The sequence below is a fragment of the Salvelinus alpinus genome, chromosome 20 (genome assembly GCF_045679555.1).
Source record: "Salvelinus alpinus chromosome 20, SLU_Salpinus.1, whole genome shotgun sequence".
NCBI lineage: Eukaryota > Metazoa > Chordata > Actinopteri > Salmoniformes > Salmonidae > Salvelinus > Salvelinus alpinus.
Window position 1 is genome coordinate 27,265,371 of NC_092105.1, and position 15,873 is coordinate 27,281,243.

Sequence of the window (15,873 nt, forward strand, 5' to 3'; positions counted from 1 at the left end):
AATGTTCGATCCAGAGAGCAGTCTCACCTGTACTAGCTCGTTGAGCACCACGGCGTCAAAGCCAGACAGGTACTGGACGTAGTATCTCTGCATGACAGGACCATACTTCCTCACGTGGGCCCTCAGTTCCTCCATGTAGAAGATCAGCTCTGCAATGTGCCTGAGGACATAGAATAGCAAGAGTTATCTAAAAGAATAGAATAGACCTACACTTCATTAGTATGCTCAATACTCCTTCACACTATGGCATTCCTTAAAGGGTCATTTTACTCAAAAATGTTTTTTACTTTCTCTGCTTTTGATATTGTTCCACAAAACGGTGCACGTCAACATTCAAGTTAAGACACATCACTTTCAGTCTCCTAATGGCCAAAATCAAGCAAGAGCAAAACGTGTCATGAAGAAACATTTTGACACAGACTTTTCAAGGAGGTAAACACAGCGCCACTACATTTCCTGAGGGGTAAAGGGAAATCCCATAGTTACAAGTTGAGTCAGTAGGATGCGTCTTACTTGTCAATAAAGTCATCTGTGCTCTTCTTCTGGATGTTGTCTGCATGTCGTAGCAGCCAAATGATCTCATCCCGAGCGAATGACAGAGCCATGAACACGAACAAGGCCTATGAAGAGGACAGGAGTCAAGTTATATAGTTACTTTCACCCATCAATTAGTCACATCTTTCAGGATTTGAATCCTAATCCTCTGATCACTTTACAGTTAGTCCAACTAGCATAATCATGTTAACAAAACTAGAGTGCAGATAGTGCTAGTCCAACTCAACCAAAAAAAGACAAAAAAATAAATAAATATTTTATATTGTCACATACACCGGATAGGTGCAGTGAAATATGTTGTTTTACAGGGTCAGCCATAGTAGTACCATGGCCCTCGAGCAAATTAGGATTAAGGGCACATTGACCGATTTTTTACCTTGTCAGCTCGGGTATTCAAACCAACAACCTTTTGGTTACTGGCCCAACGCGCTAACCACTAGGCTACATGCTACCCTAGAGAGCAGCAGAGCACTAGTGTTATTATGATGTAACATTATCGTGTTAAGACAAGTAGACAACTGTGGTGTATGTCATGAGCTACAATTTTTCTTCTAGCTTTCAAATAGGCACATCCTTCTCTTCTCCTCTTCCCTGCCACTCTTACTGGGTCCTTAGTGTACAAGAGAAAGTAGTGTACTACGTTTTCTGTCAATATACTTTGTAAAATAATGGTTAATAAACAACTCTAAGGGGGGGCCTATAAAATCTTTTTTTATTTTTTTATTCAGTTATATATTTTCCCAAATTATGTTTTCTGTTTTATTTTTCCTGGTTTTAAATTATTAATTTTTTTCACTCTCAAAATTACAATTGTTCATAGAGAACAACGAAATTGGATGTTCTGAGTCCATGTCAATGCTCAACTCATATCTGAATTTTAAAAAATTGCGCATCTGGCCATTTAATTGTGAATCTATCGAGTGAGGAGTGCAGTCTAGCGATGGTTCTGCAAAGTTAGCAAATAACAAATAATAGACACAAATTATATACTTACTCATGATATACCTCTGCCAGGTAAGCCTACTTTGCAGTTAACATTTAATTGAGAAGGTTTTGTGGAAAGTATTTCTGTCAACCCACAAGACGGTTATCATATCAACTGGCTACACACAGAGTGATAGACAAACGTGCACACCACACAGACAGACAGGGGCAATATTGCTAGAAATGAATTGGTAGATATTGTTTTAGGTTTGGATTTTTAAGCCAATAGGGGCTAACCAGGGGTGGAATAATGTTAATGTTGTATTGATTAGATAGTACCTGGGAGATGTGGTGTCTGATACTTGTGAGATGTGTTTATGACAGTTTGCAGTGGAACACGTGAAAATTGTATCTATTTTCAGAGTTGTTTGGCGTGCTACTCAATAGGTGGACCTGTTGGAGACCCCTGGTCTAATGTAACATTATCATGTTAACACAACTAGAGAGCAGTAGTGTGGTATCTTAGGGCCCAGTAATCTAGATTGTGTTAGTCCAACTCACATTACCATATTAACACAACTAGAGAGCAGTAGCGCAGTGTTGTTAGTGTAACACATGGGATATAAACTCAGGTCTCCCACTGGAGCAACCAACGTCTTAGACCGTTAGACCAAGAGGAAATTCCTTCTTACTCCGAGGGCAGACACTGGATTTGAAGTTCGCAGGCGGGGCTATGAGCAACCATGCCCGACTCATGTCCGCCACATTAGTCTGATGTAACATTATCATGTTAACACAACTAGAGAGCAGTGGTGTTAGTCTGATGTAACATTATCATGTTAACACAACTAGAGAGCAATGGTGTTAGTCTGGTGTAACATTATCATGTTAACACAACTAGAGAGCAGTGGTGTTAGTCTGATGTAACATTATCATGTTAACACAACTAGAGAGCAGTGGTGTTAGTCTGATGTAACATTATCATGTTAACACAACTAGAGAGCAGTCGCGCAGCAGGGTAGGTGAAGAGCCGTCATTAAGTGGCAACACTCCTAGCAGGAGTCACACATACAAATCTTCCCACTTGAGACTGGGGTTCAATCCCTGTGTCCACCCTTCCACTGTTTCTCCCACCTGCCGTACCCCCATCTGATTTCCATACTGTCTAAATAAAAGTGTAAAAATACCAAAATAGAGCACTAGTGCAGTACCTTAGGCCCCAGTAACCCTGGCTGGTCAGATAGGACTGTGGCCAGCTCCTTCAGGGCAGATCTCAGGAACTTGCGTCTTTCTCTGTGCATCAAACCTCTGTAACAAAACAAAAACAATCGGCAACAATTTCATAATGAGAGGATACTGTGACAAATACCATTTAAAACATCTTGGTGCAATAAGATGCATTTATGAGGCACTTACGCATGTGACAGAGCTTGTTCTTTGCACTCTTTGATGTCATTCACACGCTTGTTGTAGCTATGAAATGAAAAGGGAGAATAGTTAACATACTTACTCACACACACACTTAACAGATGTCTGGGAATATGCTCAAACTGTACCCATTGAGCATGCTTTTCAGTCCAGGATTAGGCTTAATCTGGCTTCAGGAAACTAGCTCAGAAAGTTAGTGTCCCTCACCCGCGGATGTTGATGAACAGGTCCTCAGTAGCCTTATGGATGTGGAACACCTCGTCTCTGAAGAGACAGAGGCAGGTGCTGCTCTGAAGAGCCAGCTTCCACAGGCTCAGAGCTGCCTGATCACTGTTTAGGACCCCGTGACATAAGATGAAGCCAACTGACAATCAAAAGTTAGAGACAGATAGAAAGTTAGAGGCACAGAAATATGATTTTGAACAGTATTTGTGTGGAATGAGAATATTTCGACTGATTTATATATTTTTAAGTGTTGTATGACTTCACATTTCATGCATGTTTTTAATAATAAGCCTGTACCTGAACAATGAATTACAATTAAAAAACAATCACGCTCCCCCTTCCCTCCAATGGTATAAACCTATTAAATCAATTAGATCAGACTCCACTCTATGCACACATCCAGGCTGCATCACATCCGGCCGTGATTGGGAGTCCCATAGGGCGGCGCACAATTGGCCCAGCCTCGTCCGGGTTTGGTCGGGGTAGGTGTCATTGTAAATAAGAATTTGTTCTTAACTGACTTGCCTAGTTAAATAAAGGTAAAATAAAAACAAACACTTACAAACTATCCACTTCTCCATGGCGTCCAGGGACAAGTATTCACAGGGCATCTAGAACAAATCAGAATCATAGGTAAATGCACATGCCTGTGAGCAGAAAATGGTGTGATTTGAGAGATGTATATTGATGGTCCTGTGTGACTCAAGTATGGCACTAGCAACACCATAGTCATGGGTTCAACTCCTGCGGGGATCACATTACTGTACACACCCACTGTACTGTACACGTCCCTTTGGATCAAAACTAAGTGGAATATGTTATATATTGGATTCTCACTGTGTCTGACTGGGCTGGGTTGAGCATGGTGCTGGGGGCACTGATGAGACTGAGTAGCTGTGCATTCCTCCACTGGTCAGCAGACAGGTTTCTCCTGGGGTACACCATCTGGAGGGAGAGTAGGGCGTCTGACAACGACTACAGGGGAGGGAGGAGAGAGAGATATATTGGTTTATGACAGTTAATAATAACTTTCATGAACAAGCATTAATCAACCATTTATACATTTATAAAACTGTATAAGCAATATATGCATACATAATCATTGCTTAAGCATCAAAGTTATTGTAAAGTGTAACCGAAAGTTATATTATAAATTGTAACCAAAATATGTATTTTCATTGTCAGTGCTCAGGAAAAGAACATAACATGTTGAGAAACAGGTGACACTTTATATTCACCTTCCCATGGGGAACAAACTCCTCCATCATCTTTTTCAGTGGGTTCTCGTAGTCAACAATCATCTGTCCCAGCCTCGGGTACTCTCGATCACTAAATAAAAAAATAAATACAAATAAAGATGTTGTTGTTATTGGTAGTTCTCAGGTGTATCTAAGCTAGGTCTGTAACTACCATACAATGTTTTAAGAATGCATTTTTCATATATTACTATGTGATTTTAATATACGGCCACTGTCAATTGGTATAACAGTACGTTAACATTGTGTTAAAGTATGACCTTAATATTATTTTACAGGGATGGTGCTAATGGAGATTGAACATTTCAGAGATGAGCCAGAGAAAGGACATAGACAGGAAGAGACACCACCCTACATACCTTGATCCATGTGTCATTTCATGGGCATAGTTGTAGAGGCCAATGATAGCTTTCCTCTCTTCAATCCGAGACAATAGCATCATTAGGTTAGTGTAGGTCACTACTAAGTCAAGGTAGTTCTTGGTCAGGTCAAAGTTTACAGTCTGTAAAAAGAGATATGGGAACAAAAATAGAATCTACATCCAAACTATTAAATCTGAATCTAAAAACATTTCATCTACATTGCCTTCAGAAAGTATTCACACCCCTGGACTTTTTCCACATTTTGTTGTGTTACACCTGAATTAAAAATGTATTAAATGCAGATATGTTTGTCACTGGCCTACACACAATAGCCCATAATGTCAAAGGAGATTTACGTTTTTAGAAATATTTGAGTCAATAAGTATTCAACCTCTTTGTTATGGCAAGCCTAAAGTTCAGGAGTAAAAATGTGCTTAAAAAAAGTCACATAATAAGTTGCATGGACTCTGTGTGCAATTATAGTGTTTAACATGACTACCTCATCTCTGTGCCCTACACATTCAATTATCTGTAAAGTCCCTCAGTCGAGCAGTGAATTTCAAACACAGATTCAACCAGAAAGACCAGGTAGGTTTTCCAATGCCTCGCAAAGAAGGGCACCTATTGGTTGATGGGTAAAAAAAAAAAAGGCAGACATTGAATATCCCTTAGAGCATGGTGAAGTTATTAATTACACTTTGGATTGTGTATCAATACACCCAGTCACTACAAAGATACAGGCATCCTTCCTAACTCAGTTGCCAGAGAGGAAGGAAACCGCTCAGGGATTTCACCACGAGGCCAATGGTGGCTTTAAAACAGTTACAGAGTTTAATGGCTGTGATAGGAAAAAAACTGACAATGGATCAATAACATTATAGTTACTCCACAATACTAGCTAATTGACAGAGTGAAAAGAAAGATTCCTGTACAGAATGCAAATATTTCAAAACATGCATCCTGTTTGCAACAAGGCACTAAAGTATTACTGAAAGAATTTGGCAAAACAATTAACTTTTTGTCCAGAACACAAACTGTTGTGTTTGGGGCAAATCCAAAATAACACATTACGGAGTTCCACTCTACATATTTTCAAGCATTGTGGTGGCTGCATGATGTTATGGGTATGCCTGTAATCGTTAAGGACTGGGGAGTTTTTCGGGATAAAAAAGAAACGGAATGGAGCTAAGCACAGGCAAAATCCTAGAGAAAAACCTGGTTCAGTCTGCTTTCCATCAGACACTGGGAGATTAATTCACCTTTCAGCAAAACAATAACCTAAAACACAAGGCCAAATCTACACTGGAGTTGCTTACCAAGAAAATAGTGAATGTTCCTGAGTGGACGAGTTACAGTTTTGACTTAAATCTACTTGAAAATCTATATCAAGACCTGAAAATAGTTGTCTAGCAATGATCAGCAATCAATTTGACAGAGCTTGAAGAATTTTGAAAAGAATAATGGGCAAATGTTGCACAATCCAAGTGTGGAAAGCTCTTAGAGACTTACACAGAAAGACAAAGATGTAACCACGGCCAAAGGTGCTTCTGCAAAGTTTTGACTTAGGGGTGTGAATACTTAAATTTCTGTATTTTATTTTCAATACATTTTCTAAAAACACGTTTTCCCTTTGTCATTATGGGGTATTGTGTGTAGATTGGTGAGAATTATACTACATTTTGAATCCAGGCTGTAACACAAGAAAATGTGGAATAGGTCAAGGGGTATGAATACTTTCTGAAGGCAAGAGTTCAGGTGGGCTTCAGCAAACAAAAGGAAAGGAGGGGTGCTAAACAATGACAAAAATCATGAGAATGGCTTACCAAGAAATACTTCCAAAAGGACTAATTCTACTTTCTGAAGGCAGTGTGTGAAATCTAATCTTTGAGAAAACATTTGAGAAAGCATCCTGTAATTACATGCTATGTACAGATCAAAGTGCCTTATAACTTACAATATCAAAGAAGACTTGGCAAGCATCGATAGTGTTCAATAGCTCACAGACATGGTCCTGGAAGGAGAGAAAGATATTAGACGGATGTACATTTCACAGTATAGTAACTTGATGATAAGTAACTATTATTTGTGATGGATTATCATTACACATGTACAGTCAGGGTTGAGGAGTAATGTAACTGTAACGTTACCAGTTAAAATATTGTAATCAGATTACAGATACTTTTGAAAAACTAGATGATTACTTCCGAGGATTACTTTTAAATTCAGAAAGGATGTTTGCTCAATGACATTCAAATCAGCATTGAAAATAGGCACATTTGTTGCACCTTAGTGAGTCTGACCATAAATCAGAGACCACTATGATGACACCCCAAATGTGTAGTTGGATCGCGGGAAAAGAGCAGGAATGGGCTTTTGTAGGCTACAGTCCAACACGTCTTCCAATGGTGCGACTGCTGTCGGCATCCAAAGATTATCCAACTTGAATAAACGCTTAGAGGTAAGGATGACAGCAGTGGTGGCAATACGGATATCACTTGTTATTGATATCTACATAGCGCATTGATGTGAATCACACTGCTGCTCTCTCATTTAGCTATTTGCGCCTTAGGAATTGTGGTTGTTGTGGATGGCTGTTCACATATCTAATTTTAATAATAATGTTTGAATTCACCAAGTTCAAGCTGCCTATCAATCATTGTTTTTGAAACCAGTGGACAGCCAGTGAAATATGCATCCCTGCAACAGCTGCATAGTGCGGATTCCAGCCTATGGAATAAAAGTGGGGCTTTTATTGCTCAATCTAATTCATGCTAACAAACAAAAAAAATCCATATGTCTAATGGACACATGCTCAAACTCACACACTTTTGATAGACTTAAAAAGGGGCAATCTGTAGTTGCTACATCCATTGATTCTTGAAGAATATAACTTATAAATGCCTCATGATCTTAGTTCAACTGTCACACTACATGAGAATCCAAAATAGAAACAAACACTGTATAGTCTCATAACATGGTTAAAACAATTTTGATATCATGGATGGTCAGTCCTTGCATCCATAGCTATGTCTATTAATCTGAGAGTGGTTTATTTCTCCAGGCCCATCCCTCAGCTTTTCACCAAAACGGGGCGGGGCGACCGTTTTGTTATAGTTTCCTCTGTGGATTTGCCCTTTAAACAGCTGGATATTATCAAGATATCAAAGTGTCACCAACAAAAAGGTCAACAATAGGCCTTCAGCAAATGCAGCATATGGCAGATCTATATTTTTCACATGTAAATAGCACTTTTCAGTAGTGCTCAAAGCATGCCATTCCATGAGCGCAGCATTTATTTTTCAACTCGAATCAATGAGCCCAATCAGTCCTCCATTACAACAAAAATCATAAACAACAGAGTAGGGCTGGCTAATAAGTCCTTAGTTTTGGGGTTATGCTCAGGTAAAACAATTTGGCTAATCTATACTTCCATATATCCAGGTCCTATTCTTGAAGATCAAGGGGTATAATATTTATTGGAATGACTGGAATTCTGATAGACTTTGGTTTTTAATGTGAAGATATAAGATATTCTCTTTTTTCACTACATTGAATGATGCTTAGTTGCACTTACCTTAAATTCCATCACATCTACGAATGTGAAGTAATACAACGCTAAATTCTTAAGGATTTCAGACTTCTCTTTTTGTAGTTGTGCAAGCTGTTGCTGTAGAAGTAAAGAAAAACATGGTTGTAAACTGAAACATTTTGTTTTATATTCAAGTTCAACTTTACAGGATACACAAAGCTTAATGGTATGGATAATGAATGATGAGCACAATAAAATAGGCTGATGGAATCTGGTAGTAGGGTGGTAACATGTTATACTTCATCATGAATTTGTTCCCATTACCATCTGTGCTTGGTAGTGCATGTTTTCTCTGGATAGTGTAAGTGGTCTCAATCTGTTAACATCCCTTGATATCCTGAGAAATACTACCAAGGATATCACACAACGGGTCAGGGTGACATTTTGACAACTCAAAAAGGTAGAGCTCTACGCAAAAACAACTTTATTATTACAAAATACTCATGTTGATTTCGATAACATCTCTGCATTTTAGCACTGTCACAATGGGGCCTTTATTTAGCCAATGATAGCCTCTCACAAACCAAATGTGTAGTCATGTTGGCTGGATTGTTATCTTTGGTGTGCATCCCAATTGGCACCCTATTCCTATTCCCTATTCCTTATGTAGAGCGCTTCTTTTGACCAGGACCAATAGGGCTCTGGTTAAAAGTACTGCACTATATTGAGAATTTGGGTGCCATTTGTTAGACAGCCCTGGTCTCTTTCCCTACAACATAAATGTTACTTATTCTATTTTTCAAACAAAAACCTAACAAAATGTTACCTAACAGTTAACTGTTACCTAGCAGTATAAAAAAACTTGAATGATCTTGAGGTGTGAAAGATGATAAAACATGAATCATTAGCAATATTACTTAAACAAGAATCTACTACATAGAAAATAAGAGAACATGCTAAACATAGAAAAAAAAACAGAGGCTGCGGATCTGACTTTACTGGACCCTGCTTCCCGACAGCTAAAGGTCCTAAGCTTCTGCGCATGTGCGGGATTCTCTACTTTACACCCAGTCTCTGTTCTACTCGTAGACAACCTCCTTTCACATTTCTACTGTCGATTATGAATGATAATTCATTCAAGTTTTACCAGTGAAACATCCACGCAGCATCTGAATACCAATCATTTGATCTCAGTTTCATGGAGTTATGCATTTAGATCTTCTTGAGGTATAGTGTTGTTTAGAAGCAGAACAGTGTTGTGTTGTTTTGAATTACAGTGCATTCGGAAAGTATTCCTACACCTTGACTTTTTTTCACAATTTGTTAAGTTACAGCTTCATTCGAAAATGGATTAAATTACTTTTCTCCCTCATCAACCTACACACAATACCCCATAATGACAAAGCGAAAACAGGTTAAGAAATGTTTGCAAATTTATTACAAATAAAAAACAGAAATACCTTATTTACATAAGTATTCAGACCCTTTGCTATGCGACTCGAAATTGAGCTCAGGTGTATCCTGTTCCCATCCTTGAGATGTTTCTACAACTTGATTGGAGTCCACCTGTGGTAAATTCAATTGATTGGATATGATTTGGAAAGGCACACACCTGACTATATACAGTCCTGGCCAAAAGTTATGAGAATGACACAAATATTAATTTTCACAAAGTCTGCTGCCTCAGTTTGTATGATGGCATTTTGCATATACTCCAGAATGTTATGAAGAGTGATCAGATGAATTGCAATTAATTGCAAAGTCCCTTTTTGCCATGCAAATGAACTGAATCCCCCAAAAACATTTCCACTGCATTTCAGCCCTGCCACAAAAGGAACAGCTGACATCATGTCAGTGAATCTCTCGTTAACACAGGTGTGAGTGTTGACGAGGACAAGGCTGGAGATCACTCTGTCATGCTGATTGAGTTCGAATAACAGACTGGAAGCTTCAAAAGGAGGGTGGTGCTTGGAATCATTGTTCTTCCTCTGTCAACCACGGTTACCTGCAAGGAAACATGTGCCGTCATCATTGCTATGCACAAAAAGGGCTTCACAGGCAAGGATATTGCTGCCAGTAAGATTGCACCTAAATCAACCATTTATCAGATCATCAAGAACTTCAAGGAGAGCGGTTTAATTGTTGTGAAGAATGCTTCAGGGCGCCCAAGAAAGTCCAGCAAGCACCAGGACCGTCTCCTAAAGTTGATTCAGCTGCGGGATCGGGACACCACCCGTACAGAGCTTGCTCAGGAATGGCAGCAGGCAGGTGTGAGTGCATCTACACGCACAGTGAGGCGAAGACTTTTGGAGGATGGCCGGGTGTCAAGAAGGGCAGCAAAGAAGCCCCTTCTCTCCAGGAGAAACATCAGGGACAGACTGATATTCTGCAAAAGGTACAGGGATTGGACTGCTGAGGACTGGGGTAAAGTCATTTTCTCTGATGAATCCCCTATCCGATTGTTTGGGGCATCCGGAAAAAAGTTTGTCCGGAGAAGACAAGGTGAGCGCTACCATCAGTCCTGTGTCATGCCAACAGTAAAGCATCCTGAGACCATTCATGTGTGTGGTTGCTTCTCAGCCAAGGGAGTGGGCTCACTCACAATATTGCCTAAGAACACAGCCATGAATAAAGAATGGTACCAACACATCCTCCGAGAGCAACTTCTTCCAACCATCCAGGAACAGTTCGATGATGAACAATGCCTTTTCCAGCAAGATGGAGCACCTTGTCATAAGGCAAAAGTGATAACTAATTGGCTCGGGGAACAAAACATCGATATTTTGGGTCCATGGTCAGGAAACTCCCCAGACCTTAATCCCATTGAGAACTTGTGGTCAATCCTCAAGAGGCGGATGGACAAACAAAACCCCACAAATTCTGACAAACTCCAAGCATTGATTATGCAAGAATGGGCTGCCATAAGACAGGATGTGGCCCAGAAGTTAATTGACAGCATGCCAGGGCGGATTGCAGAGGTCTTGAAAAAGAATATTGAAGTTGACTCTTTGCATCAACTTCATGTAATTGTCAATAAAAGCCTTTGACACTTATGAAATGCTTGTAATTATACTTCACTATTCCATAGTAACATCTGACAAAAATATCTAAAGACACTGAAGCAGCAAACTTCGTGGAAATTAATATTTGTGTCATTCTCAAAACTTTTGGCCACGACTGTAAGGTCCCACAGTTGACAGAGCATGTCAGTGCAAAAACCAAGCCATAAGGTCGAAGGAATTGTCCGTAGAGCACCAAGACAGGATTGTGTCGAGGCACAGATCTGGGGGAGGGTACCAAAACATTTCCACACAGTGGCCTCGATCATTCTTAAATGGAAGAAGTTTGGAACCACCAAGACTCTCCTAGAGCTGGCCGCCCGGCCAAACTGAACAATCGGGGGAGAAGGGCCTTGGTCAGGGAGGTGACCAAGAACCCGATGGTCACTCTGACCATCTCTGTAGACGGAAGCCACTCCTCAGTAAAAGGCACATAACAGCCCACTTTGGCAGCATTTCAAACTCATAAAAAGACACACCCTCGTTCACTTAGCCTCGCCTTATGCCCTTGGGGGACTCCCCGTCACCATCTTGGACGTCGGTCCAAACGATTAGCCAAACAAGGGAAGTTTGCAACGTAAGCCCCTCAGCCCTCGTTTTTGATCTAGTTTGCGAATGTACAATTATGTTCACTTCAGGGCCTGAAACGCCCCATAATTCAATTTGCGATGATTGTACATTCGGTAAGAAAAGTCAGCCGAAATGTTAAACTTCAACGTCAATATGGATAAGTCAACATACAAGTGTAAGTAAAAACGAATGTAAAAAGGTTAGAAATTGTGCTACTAATGCACATGACGGCACAAACACTTCTCGTAAACATAATGATGTTTTTATTTGGTTATCTTTTGGAAATTGTAGAAATAAAACATTTTCCTTCTTCAGATGTTCCAGCTAGGCAGGCTAACGTTAGTTAGCTAATTAATTTGCAAGCTATCATACAGTACGCCTATATTAATAATTATATAGTTAATATAAGTAGACATGCAATCATAATTGACTGTAGCGCATATAAAGCACCCACAAGCTACCGGTGTCTGAAAACACAATCATCGCTGGATGAACGAGCGACGAATTTCCAGGCAAGGGCGGTCCATTTAAAAATCATTCCTTCCTCCCTCGCCCTGCAAGTGTATACTCGTCAGACGTCATGATACGTCATCAGAAGTGTCAACTTAATTTGAGGACTGAGGGGATTGGGTGTGTCTTTTATGTGTTTGGAATGTAGCCTTGGAGTTTTCCAAAAGGCACCTAAAGGACTCTCAGACCATGAGAAATAAGATTCTATGGTCTGATGAAACCAATATTGATTTTTTTGGCCTGAATGTCAACTGTCAAGTTTGGAGGAAACCAGGCACAATCCCTATGGTGAAGCATGGTGGTGGCAGCACCAGAGCGCTCAGGACCTCAGACTGGGGTGAACGTTCACCTTCCAACAGGACAATGACCCTAAGCACACAGCCAAGACAATGCAGGAGTGACTTCGGGACAAGTCTCTGAATGTCCTTGAGTGGCCCAGCCAGAGCCCAGACTTGAACTTGATTGAACATCTCTGGAGAGACCTGAAAATAGCTGTGCAGCAACATTCCCCATCCCCATGTGTAGATTGAGGGAAAAAGTATTTAATCAATTTTAGAATAAGGCTGTAACTTAACAAAATGTTGAAAAAGTTAAAGGGTCTGAATACTTTCCGAATGCAGTGAGCAAATTTTATAGCAGATGGTGTTAACACACTGTAGCATAGTCTACCTGTGTTTAGTTTCAATCAAAACACATATTTTGCTTAGTGGCGCGCCCTGTTGAGTTTTGGCCACATGAGAGAAAAATGCAACCATTTGCTCAATCATCCTAAAATCTCATAAGAAATTACCATGGTGTTTTTGTCTTACAGTAATGTTATACTATTATAGTCGGTTTTGTTATGTAGAATACTATCACTGTGTTTTTGCAGACATTGATTAAACTTTGATCTAACTTTATTAAAAGAGCACCTTCGCCAGACTAGCCTGTTCTCTAGGAGCAAAGGAGAGGATCCTGCACATGCTCAGAAGCTTCGGGACATTTAGCTGTTGAGAAATAAAGTCCAGAAAAGCCGGATCTGCAGCCACTCCGTAGAAAAAAAAGGAACTATGAGGAGCTTCAACTTACCAAAAGAATATTCCAGAAAAAAGCCAAGAAGTTTAGCATGCAAAAGAAAAACACAAACAGTAAAACATAAAACACTGCAGCAAAAAGTACAACAACATAGAAAAACACATCACAGCTACACCAAAGAAGCAATTTAACATTTCTAACAAAATACAAAGCCAGCCAACGGTGATAGCTGAGCATTGGGGAGAAAAAATACTTGAAAAGACAAACATGGTGAGAATATATTAGTTGTATTGAAAACGTTTAGCTATAAAGATAGAATTAGCATACATAACATAACATTTATGGAAATGTACATGTGGGTGGTACACCAATATTGAAAAGATAGGATGATGAATCTCAGATAGAATTTAATTTACAATTCCTATTTGATAAAAAACATGCTTTAATTAAAGTATGACAAAACACAAAATGTATTGCACAGACCTAGTAGTTCAATAGAGAAAGGACTGCATATAGTATAGATACCAAGGCTTAAAATGAGCTTAAATAGAAAGTAATATATATGTAATATACATGCAAAAGACAGACTTACATTGTTGTTGCGTGTTTCAACTGCTGGGAATTTTCTGACAATGAACTTGACAGCGGACTCCAGGTTCTTGTCTATTAGATAGGATGGTTTGGCTTTGGGGTCACCACAAGCCTATAATGAAGAGGGCCAAAAACACAGACAAATGCTAAAGATGCATCAACAATAATACTAACAACATATCAACAACAAAACATTGGCAGATAAGAAGTGATAGGATGATAAGTCAAATTAAGAAAGTGGTATTTCGGTCACGACTTGAAAATACATTGAGAGAGACTGTGTGAGAGAGAGCAAGCGAGAGAGCGAGCGAGACACAGAGATACAGAGACATTGAGAGAGAGAATACATTTCTACTGACAGAGTGGTGTATGGGAGGTTGGAGAGCAGTTAGTGAGAAAGCAGTGCATAGGCATACTCCTACTGGGAGAGAAGATAGTTGAACTGTGTGTTACATTTTAGATGTTAGAAGCAACAAAAAGTTTGCAGATGTATGTTTGAGGTAGGGTGGTGTATGGTATATGACACTGGGCATGCACGTCAGCCTGACAAAACAGGAATAGCAATGTTTTAGTATTCAGTCTATAACACGTAAGAGTTGAGGTTCGCAATACACTCAAATGAACACAGTACAGCCGACAGACATGTAAAGAAACAATATGAGCTTGATAGAAGTATGAGAACAGTTATAAATGTTCAAATCCCCATATGATCAAGACTGGATTTAAGATTAGTGATATGATGCCATGGATCCATGCAGGGAACATTTTCATTTTGCAGAGGAGAGCAGAGCTGTGTTGAATTGCAAAATGAAGTGTCTGAATTCAACTAGGCCCTATGTCTTCCCATTGCCTGATCTTCAATCCCTAAAGATACATTATTTTTGTTTTTGTGGTGCAAATGTCCTGGAACTGTGAAACTGTTAAATTTGATGCTCACAAACCAAAATAATGTATTCTGCTCTAATTGTTAGGCTATAGCTGCTCACCGCTTTTCATAACAAGCTAGATAGTCTGCAACTGTTAGATATCATGTAAGAAATAAACTGGAAAAAATTCACAGTAGCAATTATGATATCTATTTTGACCTAGTGAAATAATCAGAGAGATTCAATTGCAACTTGGGATGGGCCTGTTTGTTGAATTGTGAAGGTTGTTAGTACTGAAAAGCATACAAGTAATTCTGGGACATGATACTGGTAGGAAAGAAAGGAAGGGTAGAGGGAGAGATTTAGGGAAGAGCTGAGCAAACCTTCCAAACTTGTCCTTGCTGAGGGAAGCATTGTGATAGAAAGAGAGAAAACCACACAGGTAAACACGGGTAAAGTCAGGTAAACACAGGTAAAGTCAGGTAAACACAGGTAAAGTCAGGTAAATACAGGTAGAGTCATGTTTAAAACATAGAACCATGCATCTACATGAAAAAGGCTTTAGGTTTTACTTCCAGGATAGTTTGTTGAGGAATAGTTTGGCTTTATACACTGTGCACAATAATTAATGTGCTGCTTGTAAAAGCATTGTTCAACAACTAGCTCAGCCTATGGTGGAGACACTCCTCCTAGAGTAGTAACACAGTAGACTGTAGAGTATCAAGGCTTTAAGTTTAAGAAAGGATATACAGTGACCTCCAATAATATTGCGACAGTGACAATTTAATTTTGATTCGGCAGACAGTCAGCTTTAATTTGAGGGTATTTATATTGAACAAAAATACAAATGCAACATGTAAAGTGTTGGTCCCATGTTTCATGAGCTGGAATAAAAAAAATCGCAGAAATGTTCCATATGCACAGAAAGCTTATTTCTCTCAAACGTAGTGCACACATTTGTTAACGTCCCTGTTAGTGAGCATT

The 15,873-nt window shown here is 39.5% G+C and overlaps 1 protein-coding gene across 9 annotated transcripts in view; it reads right to left on the reverse strand.

Moving 5' to 3' along the window:
• The window catches only part of LOC139546610 (nck-associated protein 1), a 69,886-nt gene that overhangs the window by 41,895 nt on the left and 12,118 nt on the right, over positions 1-15,873 (reverse strand). For 3 of the 9 annotated variants that reach the window (XM_071355185.1, XM_071355183.1, XM_071355182.1), the window contains exons 2-14: positions 15,273-15,290; positions 14,025-14,135; positions 8,325-8,417; positions 6,705-6,761; positions 4,748-4,890; positions 4,371-4,461; positions 3,970-4,107; positions 3,695-3,743; positions 3,115-3,271; positions 2,896-2,952; positions 2,691-2,787; positions 514-620; positions 28-160 (exon numbers count right to left, since the gene is read on the reverse strand). In XM_071355185.1, coding sequence (XP_071211286.1) covers positions 28-160; positions 514-620; positions 2,691-2,787; positions 2,896-2,952; positions 3,115-3,271; positions 3,695-3,743; positions 3,970-4,107; positions 4,371-4,461; positions 4,748-4,890; positions 6,705-6,761; positions 8,325-8,417; positions 14,025-14,135; positions 15,273-15,290 — 1,251 coding nt within the window. Of the gene's footprint in view, positions 1-27; positions 161-513; positions 621-2,690; positions 2,788-2,895; positions 2,953-3,114; positions 3,272-3,694; positions 3,744-3,969; positions 4,108-4,370; positions 4,462-4,747; positions 4,891-6,704; positions 6,762-8,324; positions 8,418-13,486; positions 13,541-14,024; positions 14,136-15,272; positions 15,291-15,873 lie in introns of those variants that run through there. The other 6 variants (XM_071355189.1, XM_071355187.1, XM_071355188.1 and 3 more) reach the window with 4 other exon arrangements.